We start from the raw sequence: 27379 nt of genomic DNA, 5'->3' as shown, positions 1-27379 counted from the left end.
GCAAGATAGAAATCTTTCTCGGACATTCGCCCGAACCCGATAAGAATTACTTTTTGAGATGCAGCTGTGGCAAGAATGTTAGTCGTGTATAGTTCAGATCGTCAACGTGCATGAACTCGTCTTATCTGCGCGGGCGTTCGGGCGAAAACCCGAAGTTCAGTGCGGACAAATACGCGATGCTCTGTTGGTAATAACAATTAATAGTAGGCAGGACCAGATTAAAGGAGTAGTTTAGGAGATATCGATAAGGCGTGCACAAATATTGACACCTTCTGTTTGCGATGCACTGATAAGACTTAAGAGAAAGTGATTCATTTCCCCAATCGTACTTTTCTCGGACAGATCAATTCAGACTGCGATAAGGAATTCGTTTCCTAGTGTCTTCATATATATAGCTGATGATATAGAGCTGCAAATATCTGTTGTTCATAAGTAAAGACTCACTGGTTTTTACAATTGTTTTGCAATCCTCGGCGCATTGTCCAACCACTTCACCATGTCGTCTGAAAAGAGTTACCCACACCTGGCTAAGCACATTCCCCGGACCAAGGGTTTGCTTCTGCTCACTGTGGTTTGTATGACAGTCAGTTTTCCTACAGCCTTCGGATATGATTCCATGATGATGTCGTCCTTAAATGCTCTGCCATACTACCAGGACTACTTTGGAATCACCAACGTCACCTCCAACCTCAACACAGCCAGTATGTGGGTGGGCGAGATTGTGGCTCTTTTCTTTGTCCAAATACTTGCCAGTCGTTGGGGAAGACGTGTCTCGATCCTGATCGGTCTGGTTTTCGTCTTCCTCGGAACAATTCTCCAGAGCGCTGCCCAGAACACCGCCATGTTCGTTATTGCCAGAATCATTTTGGGTTTCGGATTCACTTACGGTTCAGTAGCAGTTCCAGTTCTTGTTTCAGAGCTGTGTCCAATCAAGTTTCGTGGATTCCTACTTGGATCCTTCTTTTCGTGTTTCTCGCTGGGCTCCATCATTGCGTCGGCCGTGACCTATGGAACTAGAGACATCGAGTCCACCTGGTGCTGGAGATTACCTTCTATCATCCAGGGTGTTCCAGCCATTCTTTCTGCACTATTTGTCTTGATAGCTCCTGAGTCGCCGAGGTATCTTATCAAGGTTGGCAGAGAGGAAGAGGCTAGAGAGATCATCGCCATTGTCGAGGAGATCGAACCACACTCCGAGTACATCAACGAAATCGTTGTGAAATGTCAATCTGAACAGGCTGTCTCTGACATGGTGCTCTGGGGCGAAGTCTTCAAGGGTAAAAATAACCATCGCCGTCTTGTAATTGGAATCGTCCATGCTGTTCTCACTGAACTGGGAGGAAGTTCCGTTTGCTCCTATTACCAATCCGTGCTCTTGGAACAGGCTGGTATCACTGATGTCAAGCAAAAATTGCAGGTGGGAATTTGCGTTTCTTGCTGGTGTTTCCTTTTTTGTTTGGGAGGGTCTCGTGGATTCGATATGTTTGGTCGTAAAACCATGGCGATAGTTGGTACCACAGGAATGATTGTTGCCTTCTTTATCATGGGAGGTTTGATCAAGGCTAGGAACGACGATGCTTCGATCAGTCCGTACGGCTCTGTTTCGATGATTTTCATTTTTGACGCCTTCTACTCGATGTCCTGGAGTGCTTTGAACTACTGTTATTCGCCAGAAATCTGGCCAAACAGACACAGAGTCCTTGGTGTCACCTGGTTCAGTTTCTGGAGTGACTGCTTTGGTCTCCTGGCCAACTTCACTCTGCCAATTGCTATGGAAAACATGGGTTTCAAATTTTACTTTACCAATGCAGGCTATAACATCTTCTTCTTGGTGATTATCTATTTTCTTTTCGTGGAAACCAGAGGAGTCCCACTGGAAGAAATCGAGACTCTCTTCGATCAAGCTCCTTGGGGAGGATTTGGTAACAAATTTTTTGCTCCTTCTTCTCTCGTTGAGTCTGACGAGTGCGAAGTTATCGAAGTGGAAGCATCGCTGAAGGCTTAGTAATTCTTGATATATATTTCATCTCTCTATAAGAAGCTGTTGATCCAGCTGGTTGTTGACGAGTACTTGGTAAACCAGTGAAATTGTGGATCAAGCCTCTGTAACAGCGGGTCAGACTGTCGAATACAATTTCTTTGAGTTTGTGGCTATTTTTGACTAGGGTTCTGCAGTAGCATCACCATCATCACCATCATCACCATCGCCAACTAGATCGGCCAATTCGGTCTCATCTGTCCGACGCCATGCATACCAAGAAAGGTAGTGCAAAACATCTCGTCCACACCCGACCAAGCCTGAAGTTCGAAATATCTCCACCACGATCACAATTTTTTCGTAGACTCCAAGCCGGCCTGTTCAAAACGATTGGCCGAGCTGTGCGGCGGCGGTTCGGGCTCAAAAATAACTGCCGTCAAGCCCTATTGAGAACCGAAACCCTAGACCCAGGGGAGTGTCGGGTGTACCGATATGCAGTCCGGACACTACCAATTACACGAAAAGGGCATTAATTGAAATACTCGGTTAGCGTCGGAACCTTTCTGAAGAACTCCGAATACGCCAAGCAGTCTTAAAAGCCATCACAAATTCAATCAAAAGAAAGCCGCAGCGTAAGCAGATATTGTCTGGGTTATGCAGACTCAATAAAAAAAAAACGATAAGCTGGTCCCTGTGTTAAAATACGGATCATCGCAGGGACGCGGAATACGGGATACTCGGGGTTTAGTACACTCCGCCACTTTTGTCAGCTCTGCGCTTAGGGTATCCTGAGTGCATAAGTAGGGGTTGGCCTGCCCCAATCGTTGATGCGTTTTTGAGTCATTTATTTCCACAAATCCTCGCAAACCTGATCTCAATTCGATTCAGTGTTACTCAATTGACCTTAACAGATACCTCAATCAATCAACACCAGCGCCAGTGTTGTTGACAGCGGCTTCGAATCTATTTTTTGTCGTGCATCCCCCAGTTTCGGAGAATTTTTTTTTACTTCTCGAAATTTCTTTTTGTTTACCTTTGCTCAATATATAGAGCCGTTGCCCCCAGAGAGCCGTTTACCCCTTTTTTTGACCCCTACCAGCTAAATTGCTTGTTACAACTGTTCAATGCCCTCAGATACTGACAACTACTCCACGCTGTCGTCCAAGGAGCAGCATGGTAGCTTGCCGGAGTCGTTCACCGCGGAAGAGCCTCCAACCACCTACCAGCCTGAGGCTATCAAGGTAGCAAGGACGAACTCACGCGCCTCGCAAGCTGAATCGGATCCAATGTTGGATCGAGAGTTATCGCGTCGCCTTACAAACGCTGATTCCGTTGCTACGGATGTGCGCAAACAAGAGGAGAGTGGGGAGCCAATTCCACCTATGGGAAACGGCAAGCCATACCCACCTCCATTGCCAGATTCGGCCCTCTACACAGTGAGTTATGACGGTCCAGACGACCCACTCCACCCACACAACTGGGCTCTACGTCGTAAGGTGATTGCTGTTCTATCCATTGGTTTCCACACGTTTTCTGTTGCCTTTGGATCTGCCTTGTTCTCCAGTGCGATTCCATACCTGGACGCTCAGTTTCACGTTGCTTCTGTGGTTTCTACTCTAGGAGTGTCTCTCTACGTGCTCGGTTTTGCCTCGGGTCCTATTCTATGGGCTCCTTTGTCTGAACTGTATGGCCGTAAGCCCGTTCTTGTGATTTCCATTATCATAACCACCTGTTTCCACTTTGGAGCTGCCGCTGCTAAGGACTTCCAGACCATCATGCTTTGCCGGTTTTTTGCCGGGTTCTTTGGAGCTGCTCCTCTTGCTGTGGTGCCTGCGTCATTTGCCGATTTGTTTGGTAACGAGACGAGAGGATATGCCGTTGCGTGCTTTTCTATGGCTGTTTTTGTTGGCCCAATGTTAGCGCCAATTGCCGGTGGTTTCATCTCCAGCTCGTATCTCGGGTGGAGATGGACTGAGTATATCATCGGAATCATGTCTGCAGCATCCATCGGGTTTGACCTCATTTTCTACGAAGAAACGCATCATCCTATTATCCTAGTCGAAAAGGCCAGAACCATCAAGCGCCGCACTGGAATTTGGGGAATTCATGCTCCCCACGACGAGTTTCAACTGTCGATCCGTGAGATTGCTGAGAAAAACATCACCAGACCGCTCGTGATGCTTTTCACCGAACCAGTCATTTTGCTGGTCACCATTTACAATGCCTTCATCTACGGTATTTTGTATCTGTTCTTGACAGCCTACCCAATTGTGTTTGCTGAGGGTTACGGATTTGCATCAGGTGTGGCTGAGTTGCCTTACATTGCCCTCATCATCGGTATGTTGTTTGGTGGAATCTACATCATACACATGGAGAAGTTTTACCTTAAGATGCTCAAGGAGAACGGTGGAAAGCCCGTTCCCGAAGCCAGACTCCCAGGAATGATCTTTGGCGCCGTTGCGTTTCCAATTGGTCTTTTGTGGTTCACCTGGACCGGAAACTACCACGAGCACATCCACTGGATCGTGCCTACACTTTCCGGACTGTTCTCGGGCTTTGGTCTCATTGTCATCTTCATTCCAAGTTTGAACTACATCGTGGACTCGTACCTGATTTTTGCGGCTTCTGCTCTTGCAGGAAACACGTTCCTGAGATCCGGATTTGGAGCCGCCTTCCCTATGTTTGCATCCTTCATGTTCCACGGCATGGGTACAAACTGGGCCGGTCTTCTTATTGGTCTGTTTGCTGCGGCTCTGATCCCTGTGCCTCTCTTCTTCCTGAAGTACGGCAAGAGGCTCAGAGAGAGGTCGAAGTATGCCTTTGTGCTGTAATCTGATAGACCAGAGAGAGGCCAGAAATATTCCCGACATTAATAGGAAGACGGCGGCAGTGGAATTTTCTGGATGGGCCTTGGGCCAATTTCATAATCATTCATCATCCTGACCATAATAAAGAATACCATTAAATAAGAGAGAATTGTTTTGCGCAACAAATAGTGAAATTTAACAAACTTGCAACTGAATTGAATCATATTTTTCAACATTAAATGGTTTCATGATCAGTACGCGACAGTGTCACCATTCTGGCAAGACCGCCATTGACTTTCGCACTTGACAAGAGCCCTTAGCACCTCAAACTCCAAGTCCAAATATCAATTCGCTATTGGCCTATGTTATTGCCACACGTCACACACCCTTTGGCAACTCAGTTGCTGATTGTCTATGCATTTCTGAAACATACACTATCACATCATCACCTTTGCTTTTTCCACCTGCAGTAACCCCACTCACGTCAAGTCTACCCGGCAACAGTCGGACCGGGTAACCCCCTCGGGATAGCCGCTGAAGCTTGCCGAGTGCCGTTCCGACATGCCAACATCTAAGTTGCTGGAGGTTTTATCCAAACAGAGCCCCATCACCGATCCCACATGACTCTTTCAATAACCAACCCATTTGCATACCCACCGTAGTACCGCGGCAACCTCTCAGAGCAACCTGAAGTGCCGAGACCTTTTCGCTTGCGACCGAGCTAAAGTGTGTGCCGAACAAATTACTCTAAACGGCAACTTCCCCTTTTCCCATCACCCACTCGCGATAACTGGAACAAACTGACGATTATCCCGTGGTTTTCTTGGTAAACACTTCTGTTGTTCCCTTTTCTTCGTTTTTTCGCCGCCATTTTTTTGTTTTTAGTTCAAAATATTGTCGGAGTCGAGTCAGCGCCAGATCCGATAGCCAACAAGAGCAAAGTTGCACAGACGAACCAGTCCCGGATCCGTTTACTCAGCCGATCCCCTTATCTGGACCTCAGCCGCCAAGCCGTACAAGCAAAACCTCGCCAATATTCGTTCCGAAAGGCCGTCGATGGCTACAAACAATGCATTCGAACTCAACAAAGTCAGCCAGGAGCGCGCGATCAGACTCGATAGGATCGTACTTGTTTGAAGACCATTCCAGGTCATCTACCCGATCCACCCAGAGAGAGCGTTCCAACAGCTCGCCGTTAGCAAGGAGTATTGCTGATCAAGATGTCCGCGATCGCTCGCAATCAGAAAGTGACATGATGTACTATCTGCAGTCAAGTCCTCAGACGCCGCCTAGTTATCTGTCGCTTCCTCCTGGAGGATGTCCCCATTACCCAGTGTTCGCAAATCCTCGCGAGGGCAACGAATCATTACCCTCTTACTCACCCACAGTGTACAAATTAGCGATTCTGCCACGGAAACAGGAGTGGCTTTCGCCGTACGAGGCTGCTCCACAACGCCAGTGGAAGGATGTCATTGTGGAGTTGAACTCCACCCAACTGAACATCTATGCGGTAGAGCCAAGTGATCCAAAAGACACCAAGAAAAGCAAGCCGCTGATGGGCGAAGAGTCTCCCAGTTCTGACTACAAGTCATGCAAGCGGTACAGTGTTTATAATTCTGCTTTTACAGGCGAAGTCGACCTTCAAAACCTGTTGAACTTCAAGTCCAATCACATGGTGGGCACAGCCACATTGCTCAAACCCTACTCGCTTCAGCACGCAAAGCTGGGCGTCGCTGTCGACTACAAGAAACGCAAACATACTCTTCGATTGCGGTGCGAAACCGAGCAGTTTTTGCTACAATTTGGTGGCATCCAGGAGATGGTAGATTGGTACTTTTCGCTGGCAATTGGGATCGACAACTCGCTAGATCTCTCTGCTCGCGAAATGCCACGTTACAGGACTGTTCCTCGTCGCAGAAGGCTGCGTAATACGGCGGACATGGAGCTTCTGTTGAGACGTCACCGCCATTATTCGCCGCAAGAGGTTGCCAATTTGTTCCGTGCCAGGAGAGGCTCAGCTCCGGAGTTACGCCTCGGTGTCAAATCAACGCTTTCGCTGCTTAAGTCGAAATTCTCTTCTTCTTCCTCCAGTTCCAGACGCCAGTCTAGCGATAGTCTTGCATCGCTGGTAGAAGTACAGACACCACCCTCTCCGGCGCCGGAGGAGGTGATCACGTCGTTGGACCTGTTAATCCTGGATGACGATGACATTGTGGACGACGACAGGACCAGTGACATGGGGGCGAGTGTGGCTGTCTCACGTGATAGTATCGACGTCGATTTGGATGATTTAGAGGTGGAGCTGGACGATTTGGATGATGAAGAGAGCATCGTTGACTCTGAATCAGCCCCAGTGGTTCGCAGCACGCCTACAAACTCCTCATCATGCTCAACTCCGAGCTCCAACCACTCTAACACTACCACATTTGACTACGTTCCATCCCGGGCTAGTTCGGAAACATCTCATTCTTCTGCGTTGTCCGAGAAATGGACACCCAGGTACGACGATCTCCCCAGCTCTAAAAAGATGCTGAGAGATGCTATTCGGTGCATGCAAGTGCTTATGGCCAATGACCGCTGGTCAGGCCGTAAACTGGTGAAGGACTTCACCTCCTTTTCTTCTCGTGGAGACTCAACGGCTATTCCCTACCACCATTCCGAGTTTAGGCCACTCCAAGAGTTCGTCGTTAGCCCCCAGGGGCTAATTCCTTGCAACCAGAGTCTATGAAATGCCCATCATTGTAAAGACTAAACATCTATGCTCCAAGTTGCCTGAACCTTTTGTTTTTATCTTTTATTCCTACTGCATTGATAGCCCATGCGGCATCTCATCCTTTATACTATATACTAAGCGACGCTCGTCCGATCATATACGAAAATTGTTTTTTCAAAATACTGAATTCCACAAAGTTGTAGATTATCGGACAAACAGAGAGCAAGCAAAACTATAACGAAGCTGTTCGCATCCGTGACAACCTGTGTCTAGATATCAAAATGGTAAGAAAGCCTAGAGTAGACCAGACTCAGACTTGGATCAGCCCCCATTAGACCTCAATTAACGCAGATAAAGTATTGACCGTGTTCCCAACAACATTGCACAGCCCAAAGTACCACAATACGTTCAACAATTGAACCCCAAACCGTACAAAAACCCAAAATATAACCTTAAAAATGAATTCTCGCCGTAGAACCGTTGCCAGTCATCTCCTTCGGACATTCATACCAACAACAACCCCAGTGCACAAAAAGAATAAAGTCCCAAACAAAACCCCACCAAATATCCCGAGTTTCTTCACATCAATCCCCGCCAGCATTTCAACGATTCTGCTGTTGGTCGAGTAGTCAGCTTGTGTGTGTAGCTTCAAATGGACGGTCGACCTATTCCACCTCTGGAACAATTCCAAAGCCGCCAACAAGTCTTCCTCCTTCCTGATCACCACATCGTCGTTCTCCTCGTCAGTGTAACTGAGATAAAACTCTTCGTAGCCTGCAAGACCCAATCTGGACTCAATCTGGTGGCTCAATTGATCCAGGAGATTAACATCGTGATGAAGTCTGATCTTGTACACTTTTCCATCATTTGTGCGAATCTTGAAAGTCTTCTCAAAGGCGGAAACGTTAGATAAAATGGATATTGAAGGCTTTTCAAGGTTAGAAGCATTTTGTAAAACAACTGCTGAGCCAGATGCCCCGCTTCTGATTGGAGACTCAGATAATGAGCGAACCTCTGCGTATCTCGAAGACAAGATAGTTGAAGGAATGGACCTAAATCTGTTCTTTACCAAGTGACTACCACTTTCTTCTTCCTCATCACCGTCAACTGAATGAGACGTTGTAGAGCTGAGTCCACGATGTGGTGAAAATATCACTGGCCTAGAATTTCCCCTCGACAGCCTGCGAAGCGAGTTACGAGGACTTTCACTGAACGACCTCTCGGTAAACGAGGAGTTCCTTCTGGATCCCAGGGGTCTGTCAAGAGACCAGAAATGGTCCCATGCCACGGAGTTCTCGTGGCCCGCTTTGGCTGTGGCTGCGTTGATTGGATCAACATCAAACATCATCTCCTGGTCTGCTGAGGAAAAAAGATTTGCATACAGATCTCTATCCAAATGGCACAACAGAGCATATGTGAGTTGCAAAACACTGATCAGACCCACTACAGTGTTTTCATTATTCTTGATTGGTAGGTTCATGTAATTTCCCTCGTACATCATGCGAAGTGCAGAATGGATACCCAGTTCTTCACTAGCAAAGCTAGGACTAGATGTCATGACCCGAGCCACACTCGTAGCAGCAGGGTTTATTTCCGTCGCCAGAACCCTGAAAACAATATCCTTCGATGTGAAAATGCCAATAGGCTCCGTAAACATCTCCGAAGAATCGCAGATCAGCAGAGCCGTTGTTTTACGCTCCTTCAGTATCTGCGCTGCTTTCAAAACCGTCGTTCTGGCATCAATGAAAATGGGAGGAACTATTTCCAAGGAAGAGTCATTCAAAACGTCTCGCAAGTTCGGTTGCTCCATAAGCTCAATCAGCTTCCTGAAATCGTTGTATAGGTCGTTGTAAAGCTTCTGTTTCTGCTGGATAATATTGTAGTCCGCGTCAATTGGGGAGTCCTCTCTGTTTATCAGGGTGAATCTACTCTCAGAAGAGTCACCATCAATCTGTATCTCCTGGAATGTGCTCTGAAGCTTTTCTGCCTCCAAAGAATCCCTTTCAAGTCTTACCATGGCCTGATATGAACACTTGGTGATGTTCAGCATTCCAACCACAGCCCCGAAGTCGTCCACAAGGGGTAAATGCCTCACCTTTTTCTTCACCATGAGTCTCAAGGCCTCATGTGGATTGCTGACGTGTGATACTAGAGGTTTGCGGGTCATTATATCCTTTACCTGAGTCTCATATGGATCGAGACCAGAGGCCACCACTCTGAAAGCCAAATCTTTGGCAGTGAACAATCCGCTCAAACCTTGACTGTCATCATCTCTCACAACAATGCAGTAGGTCTTTTGCTCAATCATCATTCGACTAGCCTCAATAATTGAACAAGTTGGAAGACATTCGACTGGAACATCAGGTCTTAACGCGAAGGCTCCGCCTGATAACCTCCTGGAGGACTTGTAGATATCGGACATCAGGCAAGGAAAACGAGAATTGAGGAAAAAATTAAAATAGAACCTCGGGCTTGCAAAACCCGGAAATATATACAAAAACGCCGATTCAGTCCGCAACGCCCTTGTCGTTGTGATCAGTAAGGTAAAGTATTGCCATCTAATCGCGATAGGTAAGATGGCGGGTGCACGATAAAGAGCCTAGCTCCCACACGACCAAACGATTGACGTGTGAGAACGGGGCTCGGATAAATGACCTTCTCATCTGAAACAGCCGAGCTTTTGAGGTCATCAACTTAGCACAGTTTACATTTTGCGCAAAGGCATGGAAGCCGCTTGGGGACCAAAGAATAGATCCGCAAGAAATGTACCAGAGCTTAAAAGAGCTGACAATCTTTCAACTGACATATGCGGGAAAATCTAACGAATAGGAGTACAAGCTTAGTCATTTAACCATGCCGGGACAAACCACATTTACGAGCTCATGAATTAAGTGAAAACTGCAGCCGGGCATTTGATACTGAAATAGGAGAAGTATCCGTAAAAGCGAGCCAAACTTCAGATATCACCATTACCAGTGTCATACACTCGCTGTGGTCAGCTTCTGTTTCACCAGTGAGGATTCGAAATACAGTTGCTCATCGTCTTCAGCGAAGAAGGAAGCCCCCTGCGGAAGGTACATTAACTGAGTTTTAGAATGTAGCTAATATTAGTTTGCGTAAAATAATACGTTCACGACACCATCGAACATCATCTCTGAATTTGTGTTCGGAACTTTAATGCGTCGTGCATGTTCCATCCGATCACCCGGTACGGGGGTTATCACAGCATGGTCCAATGACGATAGGCAAAAGGACGATAGCTATTTAGTGCATTGTGGCAGATTACGTTTGCAAAGTGCCGTGAATGTAGACGTAGTACGGATTATAAGCGCATGCTGGATCATGTCTAATGCCTCGGAAATTAGCACCGCGGGGTGGCTGCACCCATTTCCCGAGAGTTTAATGAATTACCTGCTAAGGAAACAGATAAACAATAGTTGCAACCTTTAATTTACTTCAAATAGGCAGGTGCAAGCAGCACAATTTGCAGTGGGCATGTGTAGCAAGGGAGAAAGCAAAAAGAAACGCGTAAGGGATGATGCAAGTGAAGGATCACCTATCGGCATCGAACAATAAGTGGCATTAGCGGAAAAACACTTTTGCCTCAGCCACAAAAGTTTCTTTTTAATTTCCTCATTCCTCTGCATCCCGATTGGGAACGAGAGGTAACCTGCAGATAAGCCCTGCATCGCATTGCATAAATCTGAATAAGGTAATTTTAACTGAAGATATTTTACGAGATGCACCAGCCACGTTTTTGAAAGGAGGAAATGCCCGACAGATCTAGAGGGCTTCACTCTGGTAAGTGCTAGCATAGCAAAGGTCTGGCACTTACGTGGCTAACGTACAACATCATGATTCAAACGGCTCGACATATAATCAAACAGTGTATAGCACCACTGCATTTGATTTTTATCAACAATTTTTACAGTGATCTACCTTCCCTGAGTACTATCAGAGATTGTTTATCTTCAGGAATTATCTGAGCTCATCTGACGTGTATCGACGAGTTTGCTTCATTTACGTATGACTTACAGCAGTGACCAAATTGCTTATATGAAAATGACATGCCGACTGCGAGATTGTATCGAGCCAACTGTAAGCACATCGGTATGTAGGCAACGGGCATTAGCTTTGCCTCTTAAAGGGTAGACCCTGCCCAAATAGCTGCCAATGCGTTCACGGTTCTAACATGATTGACAGTTGTGTAGTTTCAACTGATTATTCGAACTTGTTGGAAACAGCATAGCATAGGCGATACTAGACTCATCCAGTAAAGTTTCATCCTCTCGCGAACGAAACGAGGTTTGGGCCGCACTTCTACTGGCACCAAAAAGAGAGGAGAGCGTCGAACCAACAGAACCTGTCGGAAAAGGGGAAGTATCGCAGAAACGCGTTTAACACCTTCGGGGTTGTTTTAAGCGTACCCTCTTGGAAATCAGAACGCTTCTCGAAGAGTCCGGAGGAAAGCCTCAACTCAAAGCAATGCATCCCAGATTTCCAAACGTGAGTCCAAGCGGTCCACAGCTGAGGCCATCAAGCAACCCGACATGTGGCTGGGGAGCTGCTAGGGCGTCGCTTAGCAAACCTTCGATTCTCGCTATAAACTTGGATGATGCACGTCCAAGGAGATGCCCGAATTAAGATCCAGAGAAGGGCGCTTAAGCGCCGAAGGTTTTCGGCGTGTGGCCGCAATTTTTTTCGACGCATTCCTGGCCTGTACTCTGATTCAACATGTTTCGCTGCGAAACGGCGGACACCCTCAAAAAACTCAACTCCCTACAAAACATAGTCATCAAATAACCATTTTAACATAACCTGGATTGGATGAATATTCAACAAGGGCATACTGCAGTGGAACATTCCTGTGTTATTATTTTTTAAGGATTTTTCTTGCGCGTACCAGACAGATCGGGCCTCGCAGAAAACCGTTCTGCAAATCGTAGGCGGAGAATGTTTGGAGGCATTAAGATGACGCCGAGCGGGAAATTTGATCCAGCAGATTGAGATCTCGTAAAACAGGCATATCGTGGAAAATAAACATTGGTTTGTGGGTACGGATCTGAGCGCCTGTTGCTAAAATTTAGTAACACCTTTCAGCAGTTTTTGGTCCAAGAGTTTTCCTGGAAGAGTTTGGTCCATAACTTCTGTCCCCCTCACTCGGGCTGCCCTGCCATAATTACATAGACGAGTCCTAAAAAGTCGTGTAGGACAACAAAAAAAGAAAAGAGGCCATGCGTGCTGGCGTCCAGCGGAAAAACTTGAGCGAGCGACAATTGCCGAAATCCCGAGGTAAGCAGAGCCGAAGTTGAGAATGAAAGCGAGAAAAGCACTCAATACATGGTATACATCCCATAAGATAAAGGTTGAGTCAAGTTAAGCTCAATTGACATAGCCCCTTTGGCGATCACACACTACTGCATTCTATTTTAAGGCGTAGAATGTAACAAGCCGGTCCCAGAAGGCAACATAGTGGGGTTTGAACCACTAGGCGCATGTGCTTCTCGCAGGCTCAAAAGAGATTGAGGAAGGGAAAAATGCGTCGTGACCATACTGCGTACGCATTCGGCAGGGTTCCAAAACTCCCGAAAGCTTCTATGCTATTCATGTGTCCTTTCAGGAATGCCTCGTCAGTCCAGAATCACCATCTTCTAGAATCAGCTGCGCCTCTCGAAGTTAATGACGTCTGATTGTAGAAGGATATTTGCCAGGTTTGTGCACGGCTCTCAAGCCTTTTTAAACCAAGACATGATATGCAGCTAGACTTATCTTTTGTCATGCGCCGAGCTAGTGGTACTATCCGACTCGAAAAGCAGCCCCCAGTTTTCCCACCGTACAGAAGAACTGCTGTAGAAGCTGCGAGATAAGTTCTCATATTATCAACGCATCGTGAGTTAATATGAACATCGGCCTAAACTGAAGTCGGGAGGGAGGTAACAGTGACGCTGAGATCGTACGAACGACGCAACACTTTGAGAATCAACATATGCCTGGTATCCAAATCGTGAGAAGCTCTTTTGAAACTGTTTCCATGACGTCTTTCATTACAGATTCCGACTGCCATAGTGGAAATGAATCAGAGGTTGCAATTCACCCAGCCACGTATTCGTGGAAGATTGCACATGTGCATGGATTATGCATGAATCTCTGCAACTGAATAAAATTGCTTTTTCTATTTTTCTTCTCTCACTCGTGCAGCGGCACCAGCCTACCTGAAGGGCTGTGTAGGGATCATAGGCAATAAAAAATTAAAGAGTTTATCGGTATAGTACATAATATTTTTCCGTGCAAAAAAAACATTGACCAGTGGGCCCTAGCAAATAATAGGCACCGTTTAGCAGATCTAAAAACAACGGCAATACGAGGCTGCTTTGCATGCTTAGACAAACTCAAAATACTGTTGCGGGAGCCTCGCAGAGGATGAATAGCAAATGCACTCTTCATGATGTAGACTACTCACAGATCTTGGTCCCAAAAGAACGACTTGCACACCTCAGTGGTTTTGTACCTGACGATTTGGATGCTCCGGTCAATTTTGATGACACAATGCGGACCAAATCAAAACGTTCTTTGCTCGCCACGAGGAGGAGAGGATCATTCCAATGCGGAAATTAACTGAGCCACTCGTGCAGAACCCAAATTACTGCACGAGTATTCGGATTCACACTTCTCTTCGCATGAGCAAGATTGGTTGAAACACGCCGTTATTTCTTTTGCCCGTTTTTGTGGCTCATGGCAGGTGGAGTATTCTTTTTCACTTTTATCGGTGCCAATGCAGCTGGCTCCAGAGATGGGCAAAGGATACATCACCACCCATCAGAACACAAAAAAAGTTTAGTGCCGCAAATGTCTCTCAAATGCAGCTAATGCCCTGCAACGCTTTTGGGAAGTCGCAAGTTATTAAAAATGTTTCGCGGGCAATGAGATGTGTAATCCGTGCAATGATGTCTGCTCTGCTAAGTGGCTAAGTGTGTGGCTGAGCCTCAACTGATTGTGGCAGGTGTGTAATGGCACAATCGAATTCTTCTATCTGAAGATCTAAGGTTTCTGGAAACGGCATGCAATTGGGCGTTGACTTGTGTACGTTATCAATAGGCTGGACTCGTTTGTGATTTTTTAACAAAGAGCTAGAACCTGTCAAAGATGCGAAAACTTATTGGGGGTCAGGAACCATCTTAGAATAATCCACTTTCGAATTAAGGGGCCTTCGATAATCTAGAATGACATCCCCAAAACACCAAATCCCCAAAACACCAAATCTCCATAATCATCCCTCATCACATCACATCATCACAATGTAGTACTTTCTGTTCGGAAAGTCATCCCCTTGGCTGCGTAAGAGAGCTTTGGATATTCTACTCTGGGCAATCGGGTTTTTGGGCATTTCTCTCGCACCAAGGGATAAATTTAGCAAACGAGGCTGGTGCACCCAAAAGAGGCTCAGGCGCAGCAAGAAGAAGTAGATAGTCTCCTCGGAATACTGCAAGCTGCAAACCCAGCCTACATGATGCATGCTGCATATTTGCTTTGCCCTTTTTCCACACGCACAACTCTAAGCAGGAACCTTGTTGGAAGCCACTCGGGACTGTTTGAGTATATATTAAGAGCAATAACGCGTGTCCTTCTTTTCGGCCATCCGTCTCTCCATAATTCTTCTCAATAACAATTCAACATCCAACACCACCAGAACTTCACACGCTGTGCACGGATTAGAGTCACAAACATCACAGACTCCTTTCCATCGCATCTCGCCCCTGACTCACTCAAACCAGACGTTCGCCGCGTTTTTTTGAATTTCGGCTAGTGAGCAGACACAACCCTCCTGCGTCCTTCCCTGCTTCTATTACAGCAAGCTCGTGAGAAATTTTCAGGTGAACAATTATATTATTTTTCCTCCGACTTGACAACTGGCAGAATTTTTCTAGCGAAATAGTCCAGAAAGCTTATCAGGGGTAATTTCTTTTTCCTATTTAAGCGAGACTGAGGTACTAAAAGGCATCAGAACGCCTGAGTACGTTTGCATCAACATTGCTCGAGCCAGATATTCCCAAATGTTCTCAATGGCAATTCCCAACTCCCCCAGCTCGGAGTTTGATAAGGTGACCCACTTTGGCTCAATGTTTTCTGACATAAACTCAATGGGTATGGACGATTTCTATCTACAGCAATATGCTCAGACACAGCAACAGGTGCACATGCCCAGTGGAAGCTACGGCATGGTGCAAGATAGTCCCTTCAACGACCTGGTGAACGGGATTTTCACCAACAACCAACTCCAGAGCCTGTCCAGTTCGTACAATGCCACTTCCTCGTTGGATCCAAACGCGCTTTCGTTGCGCGATGGTGGAATACCGTCCATTTCGGACCCGGTTCTATCAAGACTCGAGGACCAGGTGGATATCTTCCCACCAGCCACAGCATGTACACCACCCGAGTCGCATCTTTCGAGACAGGGCTCTTTTGATGACGGCCACGATTACCGCTACAAAAGACCACTTGCCAACTCTCGGTTCAGTTTAGAGCCAGAAGAATCGATCACTCCTTCGTTGGAGACGGAGCAGTTGTTTGACAGACTGGTAACCGGCAGAGTTGGTTTGGAAGAGGACGCGAGTAACGAGAACACCACAGCAACGATAAAACATGAGATTTCGCACCCTTACGACGACGACGACATTGAAGAGGATGTTGAAGATGACTTCAAGAGTTATTCTTCCACGACATTTCCAGTGATCAGAGGAGCCTCCACTGGTGGAGGACTTACCAAACCACCAAAGGCTCCAGCCGGATCGATGTCTACGTATCTGCAGGCCTCGCTGAACATCCAACATGCTCAAGTGGAAGAGATGTGTCGTCCTTTCTGGAACAAAAACGAGAGAGAGGATAAGAGGAGGATCATCAGAATTGAACGCTTTCAAAGAGGACCAGACATCATTGCCAAGTTCTCAATCGTCGGTTCTGCACATGACAATCCCGAGCCCAGACCCTCGCCTGCTGGAGTGTCATTCGTCGAGGTTTCGTGTTTGGAATGCGATGCCACTTCGTTTGACGATGATGATGATGAGGAGGAGGGAATCGACGACATGCTGGTGGGAGGCCAAAGTGTCAAGGACCAAGCGCATTCTTCCTTGGCCAATGGCAAGGAGTACTACATCACCAGTGTGGAGGTTATCAAGATCGTGGAGCTGTTGATCGGAACCGAGAATCCAAACCCTCAGGACCGTCGTCGTGAACGTGGAAGAATCCGTTCCAACCTGGTTCCTTTCTGGTCCAAGAGACCAATCAGATCCAAGAAGAGCAGCAACTCTCCAAACGCAGCCACCACCGCTTCGTCGTCTTCTCCAGACGACGAGTCCGAGGAAATGGACGACTACAGAACTGAGCTAGCACAGAGAATCATGGGTTATCTAATCAGAAAGCCTAGAGGTTTTGATAAGGAAGTTCGTATCCTCAAGTGGGGCAAGCTGGTACCTGCTCTTCAGAGAGCTTTACAGAGTTACTACGTCAAGATCCCAGAATCTGAAGTGGGAACCTTTTAAGATCGCCTGGTCGGATATAGAGACCTGGTGATGTTTTTTGCTCTATCTATTATATTTCTTTATTTTATTTTGGCGGGGACAATGCGTGTATTTTTGAACGACTTTTCTTATTTTAGTTATAGTATACCAAGCTTAATCATCATAGTTTTATTTTGAACTCTTAGAGTAGTTGAAGATATTGAAATTATCGATCTGCAACCATGCCTTTGAAGCTTGGTTCATAACTACTAAGCTTAAATCAGCATGGAAAAACCGCCCGACTTGGGAAAAATGCAGCTCTCAATTTTTGTAACGCCATATTTAGCTTCTGGTTGATCAATCAGGCTGTTTTATCTCTAGATTGAACTCAGGTGTGCAGCTCCAGCCAGCTCTTGCCAGCTCTAATTTGCTCCCAAACTCACGCAACAAATTTCATGGATATCTGAACCATGAAAACTACGCGCACTACGTGAACCCAGCTCCTGTTCACACAATTCAATCAAAAAATGCATATTAACGACCTCTCTCTCAACACCTCTTGCCTATGTCGGCATCTCCAACATGAGCCGAGAAGCTCGCCCAACTCGCCAAAAATACGGGAAGGGGACCAAACTCAGAATATTTGACAATTTTACCACACTGTTCGATGGAAGACGTATGCAGGTCTCAATAACTGCGAAATTCAAAAATAATCAGCCATTACGGTGCCATTCTCTAGGTGGAAGGTCCTGTCATTGCGGCAGCCTTCGCCTTACTTAGAAGGGAATTAAGGCCCCCCACTTTACACGTCCAATTGCCCTGAATTATTACCCCTTTAACAATTGCTGTACGATCCAATCCTGGAGATTCGACTAGCTATTCATTTGACCAAGGCGAGTAATTCCAAATCCGCAAACAGCAGTTCGTAACCACCAGAACACTGCATTTTTGCAGCACAAGCTCCTTTTTTTTGGTTGCCATGCTGCCGTGACCTGGATGTCGTGGTCGCTCGCAGCACTCCTTTTCCCCATCTGCGGTGGTGCGGTGAAAGACCGCGTTCATATCGGCCAGTATAAGCCGGCGCGCATTCCACGGATGAGATTCTATCTAACCACCGAAATGCCAAACCTCATTCTTTTTTGCGTCATTTTGAAGATAAGGACCAGTAACGAAATGTGGTACAAGTCCGATAGTGTAGGCCATTGATTGGACAGGCGGCGAGCGCTCGCTGTGTCTCAGGCGTCTGGAACTGCATCGTCGATTTGCTTCCCCCGGTTACATGCACAATACTGGGTCATGCATGTGCAAATACAGACGCCCATACCGGAAAGAACTAGCGGGTAAGAATTGAACTGTTCGTTAATTTAGACAAAAAATTACCCATTCTGGTCAATAATAACTGGCCTTTTCTTATGTGAAGGCGATATTCGCAATTTGAACAAGCGCGAGAGAAAACCTGCCAAATCCGAACTCCCCTTCGTTTAGACAAAAACATCGTTTCGGCGAGACGTATTCGTTCGCTGCCAAAAGGAGATCGAAGGTAAATGCTGCAAAGGAAGAAACCACCCCCTTAAATGAACCAATTACAATTGCATCTCCAAACTTATTATTTCGCAGGAGACGCACATTCTCACAAGCCACACGCTTCTACATCCGTAAACCCTTTTAGGGGGGCTAACCCTTTTCCGCTTTCGGCTGCTGTAAAGCACCGAAGATATCATGTGCTATTTGCTTGCATCTACAAAAATTGGGGGACCAAAGGGAAAACATTGACAACACTCCTGACAGCACTAGGTATGAAGTTTATCTGATCAATCTTCAGTCTGCTCAAAAATAGTTGTCACAATAGCAGGCTGCACAATTATCTGAGAAGGTGCTGTGTCCAAAGCTGCATTCACAGATAGCTTACTGAAACATACCACATGCAAATGGATTTTGAAATTCGAGTTACAGCGGTGAGCAGGTGCAGCAGGGTGATTAAGGTTATCTGCCTGAAGTTTTAGACTACTTTGACAGTGGCCAGTGAGCAGTCGTTAAGGTGCATTGCAGAGATTATTACTAGGTGGACTGAGACAGATAAGGGAAGAACACTACACTAGATGAATTGAGTAAATGAAGCGGAGATCACGGAGACCCTGTCAGGCTGGAATGGAGACAGTCGCACAGAAGGGTTTATCTAGACAAAGCTTGTAGAAAATGTCGATGCAACTCGTCCCACAGAATGAATGTGCGGAGAACCCTTGCCGAGTGGTCTTATATATCAGGGGCTCAATTGATAATCTGGAGCGAAAGGCCCAGTATAGTCTCATAAAAATCACTCAAAGTGCTATATACTGATTTGAAAGCACATCCCGTCGATAAGTCTTTTTAGTGAGAGCTCTGCGGCAGCTCTCAATAATTGTCTTATTCCCAAACGCAGTAATTACCTCACCTTTATGTCCCTTAATCTCGGTTTATTTTGGCCGCCAAAAATGCGGCGCAGAAACCACCCACACACGACCTTGACTTCAACCGCGTAACCATGTACCGGGGCACGGTAATTCTCAGATTATCCGGCACTCTGTTGCCTACAAACGCGCGATGAAAGGGGTCTCGAAACCTGAGCCAAAGAAGGCTTCAACACTTGCCAGCGTACTAGCGGCAAAGTCCAAAAGTCGAATTGTGTCTACCGGCTACCGTGATCTTGATGAAAAGCTTCACGGTGGATTCAGAAGAAGTGCACTTTATGACGTGAGTGGTGCTGCTGGCTCCGGCAAAATAGATCTTGTTCTTCAAACCATAATGGATTGTGTGATGGCTGATGAACGCGTGCTTTGGATTACCACCGGATCGCGCTTTCCGACACAAAGATTACGGGATATTTACAACCAGAACCACCAGAAACAAGGCGAATTGAGAAGAGAGTTTGCCGCTTTGTGCAACAACGTATCAGAAATCAGTGTGAATTCGATTTCCGAGCTTATAGTGCTGCTGGGACAATTCAACGAGTCAAACGAAGACGAATACCAGATGTGTGTGATCCATGAGCTATCGGATTTGATACAGAACTTGCAGGTGGACTGCGAAAAACTGTTTCTGGCTCGAAAACTCTCGATGGAAAAACAAAAACAAAAGACAATTTTGGAGCGTCAACTAAGAGAGAGTGCAGGCGAACAGTACGCTAAGAACATGTACGATGTGGACATGATACCGACTTTGGGAATGACCCCCCATACTAGGGTGCAGCGCTCAATCCAGGAGTTGATGGTCATGTTGTCGATATTTTGCACCAAAAAAAGCAAAACTGTGATAACCGTTGGATCAACGGAGGCTCAATACAAGAGTTTCACGATTACGAACGACGCGCCGGTAGAAGCTACCGGCCCCGACTCCGGGGCCAGGACTCCCTTCAAACGGTCAGTCTTGGTTCCTGTTTTGAACACATGTGGGAGCTACTACAGTGCAAGGCTTCTGGTGTACAGAGACTGGAGCAAGGAGAAACACCATACTTGTCCGTTTGTGGTGGTCAGAGGAGAGACCGTCAAGCTGGGTACATGACAACCCGGTAGGAGACCGAAACTGGGATTCAATGGACTTAACGGGACTGCCGGCTAGAATATCGGAAGCTACCGGGTTCATGATCTGGGAGTATGCTGGCAAAAGCTTGTTCGGACTTTAGCCGATGCACTGTGAGTGCCTTAATAAGCAATGACGTGCACCTACTAAAACCGCTTAACTCCAGATCGCAAGGCTGGATACCTTAACACCGACTTATTAATTGCCGTTGCTAGCCCGGGTTCCTGCCGGCAGAGACGCACTGATGATAAATGCGTTTACCTTCAAGAGCCGATAAACCGTGAGTATTTATAGGCGTCTGTTGCATTCTTTTTTGTTTTTCGAGCTGGTGTGTTTGGCAATCAATTCAGGCTCGTCTTTTGGATAATATTCTGAGTTTCATTGTGGATATCTCAGTTCCATCTAGTGATATCAGACATACCTCAACCACCGCGACAACGTCAACTATGTCTTCATCGGAACCGGTGGATCGCTCTCAACACTTGACGGGGCCGTTGGAACCAGCCCTCGACCGTACCAGATCCAACAATCTCAATGACATATATAGAAGCGTGTCGCATTACACTGAGGCCTCCGTGTTTATGGGTGACAAGGACAGAGTTGCCGAAGGCAAACAAGAATCCTCTGGAAGTGGGTCGCAGGCTACGTTTCCTGCCGGTCCTCCTGGACCACCAACTCAGCAGCAGAAACGCAAAGTGAGTTTTTTCTCTAGAGAGTTCCTCGGGTACAGAAAGCGCTTTTTCAAAACATATCCCGTTATGTTGCTGATCATGCTCACGTGCATGTTTGGAATTTTTTCCATCTATTGGGGCTCTATGTACCAGCGCAATTCGAGGTTCAAGAACCTGAAGATGCTGGTAGTGGTCGAAGATCCTGTTGATGGACATTTGCCTGTATTCAGCCAGGCCATCAATGAGACATCGTATATTGAATCTGTCAAGTACAGGGGAGACTGGAAAGTTATGACTCACAGCGATGTCACGGAAATGACTGGCATAGCTGATCCAAGGGGTGCCACGTATCGTTTGATTCATCATCAGAAGTACTGGTCTGCCGTTTATGTGAACGCCAACGCCACCAGCAATTATGCGACTGCCCTGGAAGACGCAGACTCGTCGTTCAGACTCAATGGCTCGGTTGTTGAGGTAATCTATGAGACTGGAAGGGATATGACGGCTATGCAATCTTACGTCACACCCGGAGTCAAGGTCTTTGAAGAAACTTTTCTGAGTCTTTCTGCGGCGTCTGCGATCAAGCCACTTACGGCCAACCTCAGCTCCTCGGCCTTGACCAAGGTAGCCAAAGACACCACTCTCCTGTCGCAAGTTCCCACGTTTACGTACACAGACGAAAAACCAATCACGAACCCGGTAGTGCTGGCGCCTTCCCAGATCGGGCTCATTTATCTGATCATTTTGACGTTTTTCCAGTTCAACTTTTTCATCAAGTTGCATGGGGAAATGGCCCATCACATGAACACGACTCATTACTTGGTGTATCGTTTGTTAAGTGCACACGGTGCCTACTTAGTTTTGTCGCTGGGATATTCCGCCATCTCAGCAGCATTCCAGGTCGATTTTAGTCAGGCATACAAAGGTGGGTTTGGAGTCCAGTGGATGGTCTCGTATCTTACCATGGCAGCTGTGGGAGGAGCCAATGAGAACATTGCATTAATCTGTTTTGCTACTATGCCTCCGTTAGTGGGATTCTGGATGTTGTTCTGGGTCATCTTCAATATTTCTCCTACGTTCTCGCCAATTGTGTTATGTCCAGACTTCTACAGATACGGTTACATGACGCCCATTCACAACTCGTACGAAGCGACGAAGGTGATCATCTTTAACACATGGAAGGGAGAGCTGGGCAGAAACATCGGAATCTTAATTGCGTGGATAGTTATCCACACATTGGTGTTTCCGCTTTGTGTCATGTTTTTCGCCTGGAGAGCTCAGAAGCCAGGAACGGCTGCATTCGGAGCAACCAGGGCCCCTCCACCAATTGCTTTACCTGAAAAAAATATCGACAAAGAGGAATTAGCATAGAATACACAAATATGCCGCTACAAGGACCTCATACTTGAAGCTGGAAGGTTACTTCCGAGTCTTCATTTTTCACACGACTATTTTGCGTGTTCCCGGGCCTACCTGGTTCGCTCGGGCCGTTATTTATTATTTTATGTTGTGTCGTAATCTGTTCATAATCCCCGCAATATAACCTAGGTTTGCATAGCCATAGTAAAAACTATGTTGGTAGTGCCGATTAGGTTTACCGTGAAATATTTCTTTTTACCCGGAAATCACAGAAGTGTCCCTGCAAATGCTCTCCTGATATGTCAAAGCCGTACACTTCAGATTGGGGCTTGAATTTTCACAAATATCACCATTGATTTGTGCTCCAAATGCATTGTGTACGTTAGTACCAAAATGGCAATTCACACTGCGATTACTGTGTTCAGCTAATTGTGGAGAGCTCTGGACGTGGAAAGGCGATTTTTGCGGCAAGGCTTTATCCAGTAGTTTGCCCTTTTGGGATAAGTAAAATCTTCTGTATCAGGGAATTCAGCACCCTAGAGTAAGGCGGAACTGGCGACGGGTAGCCTAGCTGTAACCTGCTGGAACTCTGTTCCGGTGGAGGCTTTTGGGGATTTGGAGGAGATGAGTCCTGAGCTAGTTTCACCGTTCCGGTGGGATCCACTGGAGCAGACAAGCTCACACTTGCGGTTGTCTCGTATTAAGCAATCCGACAAGGCGATATCGATTTTTAGGCTCAGAGCGGAGTACATCACTTCATCATGTTTTTGTTATTAAACTTTCATATTAAATAGCCCTCAGTGCCTTAAACCCCACCCAGTAGTGCACCGGCTAGTGGGTATGCAGGAGGGTCCTGCAATCGACATCTTGATCTGTTCTTGCCTTGTTCCGACGGCATGATAAGACTGGCATTAAGCCAGAAATTACCCTTAATGGTTTTCTCACTAGCCATCTGAATCTCAACTTCCAATGTTTTAGGTGAGAAATGCACCAAAAACCACCATATTCTCCCGAAAAGGAAAAAATCGCAACTTGAGGTCAAAAGCAACGATCACCAGTCTATTGTGGACCCCTTGAAAGAAAGCGGCATTGGGTAAATAGCCCTTTGTGATGGGCTGCTTCCCAAAGTGTTTCATCAACGGACCCATCTGAGTCTCCGGTACCCGTCATGTAGCAAATAACTGAAACTGGAAATCTATACACACTCTTTTCAAGCCGCAGCGTAGGTCTAGCCCCAAGTGGAGGTGGTGTGGTTAGCGCTTGCCAGCCTTACCAGTCAGCTTTTTCACTGCACCAAGTGCTCTAGCAGTGTGTTTTCACCTCTTCCCAATTCGGCTAAATTTAGTTATGCTCCACTTGCGGTTTCAAGCACTCCATGCGCTATCACCCCCAGGACCCGCCTTTAGGGGCTATTAATAGGAAAATTTCCGGGGCGCCAGTGTTTTGTGTGAACTTTGCAGGTTTCCAAATAAAATTCTTCCTGCCGGTGGAAGTCTGCCCTGTGTGGTATATAAAGAAGTGTAGCCCACCTTTGGAACCTTTTCTGTCAGAATCCTCTTTCTCCATATTCAACCTCGAATTAATCCTTCCCAAAAAGTCTCTCGCTTCATACCAATCACTACAATGCAATTCAAATACTTGACCCCAATTGCCTTCGCTGCTTCAGCCCTTGCCGGCTACTCTAACGGAACCATTTCCACCATCTCGTACTCCACGACTATCGCCGAGGTTGTCACCGAGTACACCACCTACTGCCCAGAGGCCACCACCATCGTCACCAACGGTAAGACCTACACTGCCACCGGTCCTACTACTTTGACCATCACCGACTGCCCATGCACTCTGTCCAAGACTATCCTCACCTCTTCCGTGACTACCTGCCCACCATCTGACACCACAGAGACCTCTTTGGTTACATCCACCTCCAAGGGTGTTTCCGAGACGACTCTCATCACCAAGCCTGCCCACGGAACCACCACCACTGCTCCAGTTGTTCCAGGTACAACCACGGCTCCAGTTCCAGCTGTTGAGTCCGAATCCTCCACTTCTGTTACCCCAACTGTCCCAGCCGTCACCCCAGCAACTGGTGGTGCCGCCAAGGCCGGTTCCGTTGGTTTCGCTGCCGTTGCTGCCGCTGCCGCCTACTTGTTGTAAGTGGTATGATGGATTATAAGTTTTCGTTATAGGGTCTAGATGACTGGTTTTGATAGCACACCAGAACCGGTCTCCTGAACTTGTACGGAAATGTTTTCTTTTTCTATGTTTCCTTTGATTCTTCTAGACGATTGTTCTTGGTTTGGTGCAATACCGCAGCTGAGAGTTTATGAAGATGGAGCGGTTTCGGACCAATGCTGCTCTCTTGTTTCCGCTCGCTGTCAATCATTCGAAGTTCTACGATACGATCGGCCCTTGTTTTTCATCTGGAAAGACGTTACTTATAATTTTTTTCTCAATTCTGTAATTTTGATATTCTCTGGCCCTCAACGGACCAAAACTTATTTTTTTTTCCTTGAGTCTGAAACCGTAGTACCAAAATTCCAAGCTCACTACAACACTCTTGGATGTTGCGATCAGCGTGCACGGACAAAAAATGCCCACCTGAAATGATACTGTTTCCGGTGTAGGCCTGGCCGGCTGAAGATGCGGCTGGTCAGCAGACGCAATGCAATGGAATACGTCTCAAGGTGCAGGCCTAGATGGACTGAGCCGTACGACAAGATGCCACCCATGGTCATGCAAATTTGTCTTTCCGTTCTTCAAGGAGTAACTATATGTATACAGATGTAATTTATAGTGCAAGTCCGACAAGTCCTGCGACTCTTACTAGTACAATTATGCTTTCCAAGCTACTCTTCCTGCACAATGCACCGAGAAGGCTTACTGCGAGGCCAGAATTCAGTGCCGCATCCAGTTGTGGAGATGCAGTTAATTTGGTGGAATCTGTGGATACCACAAAGCCAGAGACTGCTTCATTGGTTCTATTCTCAGTACCTCAACTGAAACACTGCTTCACATTCTCCTTCAGTCCAATCTCTGATACGTCAAAATATATGCACTCTTTGCGTCCTCACAGGTGGAATTCTCAGTAACCTCTTCCTTACTCAGCTCTGAAATGGCAGCATCGTCGATTCTGAGCCATTTGTTCTTTTCACTCTTCAAAACATCCACTGTGTAATGGCCCCCTTCGGCCCCGGCTCCATGGTGGTAAACAACTCCGATTAACTTGTACGATCTGTGTAGTGGCTTCGAGCTCAGTCTTTTTCTGGAATCGCTGATGCTTTCCAGAGGGATCTCTAAATCAAACCCATATTCGATTTTCTTCTTCAACTTCTCGATTCTGCCGAACGAAAAACTGTCCTCGGGGACATACTCAAACCGCTTCAGATGGATAATCAGTACCTTGGGAAGTTTATGTATGAAAGTCTGCTTGATAGCAGTGACGTCTTTGCCCTGTTGCGACTTGTAGGGTATTTCTTCAGCTGCACTCAGATTCAAAAAAGCCTCTTCCAAGGTGTTGATCTTTGGGTCGGAAATATCCAATTGCACGTGCATAAATGGGTCCAGAGTGATAGATTTGGATTCCCTCTGTCTAGGGATATCCAGAACCGATCTGAATTGTCCACCAAACAGCTGCGTTATAGGAGACGACTTGACTTGGACAGTTCTCTTTGCTGCAAACTTCTTGTCGTTCCCTACTTCTTGCCATCCATCATCTGTTTCTCGGGATAGTGCTTGTGTTGAAGTTGTTGAAGATCCAGCCGAAGAGCCAGAGTTCCCATCTATGGCCTCAAGACTGTTCAGAATGAAGATCTTCCTCTCCGGATCGTCGATCTTTTGAAGTAATGACTGTCTCTCCGTTTCACTGAGGTCCTTTATGGCACCCACAAACTCCTCGTGCAATCCGTCGAGCAAATAACCCAGAAACTCCTCGGCATCTTCCTGTCTCCCCCACCTCAAATGCGCAAACCTTGGCAGACGTGCAACAGCATTGAAAAATGTAGCTGGTGATACGGCCTTGGTCGAGTATGGGATAGTGAATTGCTCTATAAGCATAGTGAAGGCATCCAACAAAGGTGACTTTGAATCAGCGGCAAAATTGGCTCTGACGCCTTTAGTTATCACCTCCATTATCCTCACCACAGGATCGCAATGAACCAGGATTTGCAAAACTGAGTTCATGTAGCATATGTTACCCGTGTTGACTATTCCTCTGGTCGTTATTGGCTTCATAATTGGTGTTTTGAACAGATCATCCACCATGATCCGCAGCAGTACATATCCAAGCGGTTTTAGGGAGTTATCAGCAATAACACTTGGTTTCTTCACTTTTGGCACTATCATCGGTTTGACATTCTTTTCAACAAGTGCCGACCATGATAAGTTCGAGTTTCCAATTGCTTCTCCCTGGTTTTGCGTGGAGAAGTAGTTTGGGTCTTGTTTCAGTCTCCTTATCTTCAAACTCAGCTCGCGGTGGCGCAGAAAACTGTCTTCATCAGTGCCAAAAAATACTGGAAACCTTGCCTGAACTGACCCGGAATCCAGGGAAATACTAAAATCGAACTTCTCGTTTCTCCTTGTGTAATTTTTCAGTCTGTGTTCGTCTTGGCCACGAAGGGACGCCTGGCCGAGATCTAGCTTGGTAGTGTTAGAAGTCTTTGCGACATAGTTTTTGCCATCTTTGAGTTCAATATTGGTATTTCTCGGCAAACCGTTTTCGTCCTGTATCGATGTAACCATGTCAGAATGTATATGGAAAACAAGAATGCGGGTATGAGATAGGCGGGAAAGGTGAGATGACAACC

General features: G+C 46.5%; 10 protein-coding genes across 10 annotated transcripts; 8 read left to right on the top strand and 2 right to left on the bottom strand.

Annotated features, from left to right (window-relative positions):
* Positions 1–496: 496 nt before the first annotated feature.
* Positions 497–2005, top strand: KUCA_T00002945001 (uncharacterized protein; the record flags this gene model as incomplete). The annotated part of the gene is made up of 1 exon (XM_022603238.1): positions 497–2005. The coding sequence occupies one exon, from the start codon at positions 497–499 to the stop codon at positions 2003–2005; it is 1509 nt and encodes a 502-aa protein (XP_022458964.1).
* A 1097-nt stretch (positions 2006–3102) lies between these two features.
* On the top strand, positions 3103–4809 carry KUCA_T00002944001 (uncharacterized protein; the record flags this gene model as incomplete). The annotated part of the gene is made up of 1 exon (XM_022603237.1): positions 3103–4809. One exon carries the CDS (start codon positions 3103–3105, stop codon positions 4807–4809), a length of 1707 nt encoding a protein of 568 aa, XP_022458963.1.
* A 1045-nt stretch (positions 4810–5854) lies between these two features.
* KUCA_T00002943001 (uncharacterized protein) lies at positions 5855–7513 on the top strand (the record flags this gene model as incomplete). The annotated part of the gene is made up of 1 exon (XM_022603236.1): positions 5855–7513. The coding sequence occupies one exon, from the start codon at positions 5855–5857 to the stop codon at positions 7511–7513; it is 1659 nt and encodes a 552-aa protein (XP_022458962.1).
* Positions 7514–7985: 472 nt separating this feature from the next.
* On the bottom strand, positions 7986–9920 carry KUCA_T00002942001 (uncharacterized protein; the record flags this gene model as incomplete). The annotated part of the gene is made up of 1 exon (XM_022603235.1): positions 7986–9920. One exon carries the CDS (start codon positions 9918–9920, stop codon positions 7986–7988), a length of 1935 nt encoding a protein of 644 aa, XP_022458961.1.
* Positions 9921–15549: 5629 nt separating this feature from the next.
* Positions 15550–17034, top strand: KUCA_T00002941001 (uncharacterized protein; the record flags this gene model as incomplete). Its single annotated transcript, XM_022603234.1, has 1 exon — positions 15550–17034. The coding sequence occupies one exon, from the start codon at positions 15550–15552 to the stop codon at positions 17032–17034; it is 1485 nt and encodes a 494-aa protein (XP_022458960.1).
* A 2538-nt stretch (positions 17035–19572) lies between these two features.
* KUCA_T00002940001 (uncharacterized protein) lies at positions 19573–20529 on the top strand (the record flags this gene model as incomplete). Its single annotated transcript, XM_022603233.1, has 1 exon — positions 19573–20529. The coding sequence occupies one exon, from the start codon at positions 19573–19575 to the stop codon at positions 20527–20529; it is 957 nt and encodes a 318-aa protein (XP_022458959.1).
* Positions 20530–20993: 464 nt separating this feature from the next.
* Positions 20994–22589, top strand: KUCA_T00002939001 (uncharacterized protein; the record flags this gene model as incomplete). The annotated part of the gene is made up of 1 exon (XM_022603232.1): positions 20994–22589. The coding sequence occupies one exon, from the start codon at positions 20994–20996 to the stop codon at positions 22587–22589; it is 1596 nt and encodes a 531-aa protein (XP_022458958.1).
* Positions 22590–24200: 1611 nt separating this feature from the next.
* Positions 24201–24731, top strand: KUCA_T00002938001 (uncharacterized protein; the record flags this gene model as incomplete). Its single annotated transcript, XM_022603231.1, has 1 exon — positions 24201–24731. The coding sequence occupies one exon, from the start codon at positions 24201–24203 to the stop codon at positions 24729–24731; it is 531 nt and encodes a 176-aa protein (XP_022458957.1).
* Positions 24732–24821: 90 nt separating this feature from the next.
* On the top strand, positions 24822–25184 carry KUCA_T00002937001 (uncharacterized protein; the record flags this gene model as incomplete). The annotated part of the gene is made up of 1 exon (XM_022603230.1): positions 24822–25184. The coding sequence occupies one exon, from the start codon at positions 24822–24824 to the stop codon at positions 25182–25184; it is 363 nt and encodes a 120-aa protein (XP_022458956.1).
* A 414-nt stretch (positions 25185–25598) lies between these two features.
* On the bottom strand, positions 25599–27314 carry KUCA_T00002936001 (uncharacterized protein; the record flags this gene model as incomplete). The annotated part of the gene is made up of 1 exon (XM_022603228.1): positions 25599–27314. One exon carries the CDS (start codon positions 27312–27314, stop codon positions 25599–25601), a length of 1716 nt encoding a protein of 571 aa, XP_022458955.1.
* Positions 27315–27379: the final 65 nt, after the last annotated feature.

Source organism: Kuraishia capsulata, genomic scaffold (assembly GCF_000576695.1).
Source record: "Kuraishia capsulata CBS 1993 genomic scaffold, Kuraishia_capsulata_scaffold_3, whole genome shotgun sequence".
In the NCBI taxonomy this organism is placed as follows: Eukaryota; Fungi; Ascomycota; class Pichiomycetes; order Pichiales; family Pichiaceae; genus Kuraishia; species Kuraishia capsulata.
The sequence above is the reverse complement of the archived record's forward strand: the minus strand, read 5'-3'. Positions and strand labels throughout refer to the sequence as shown.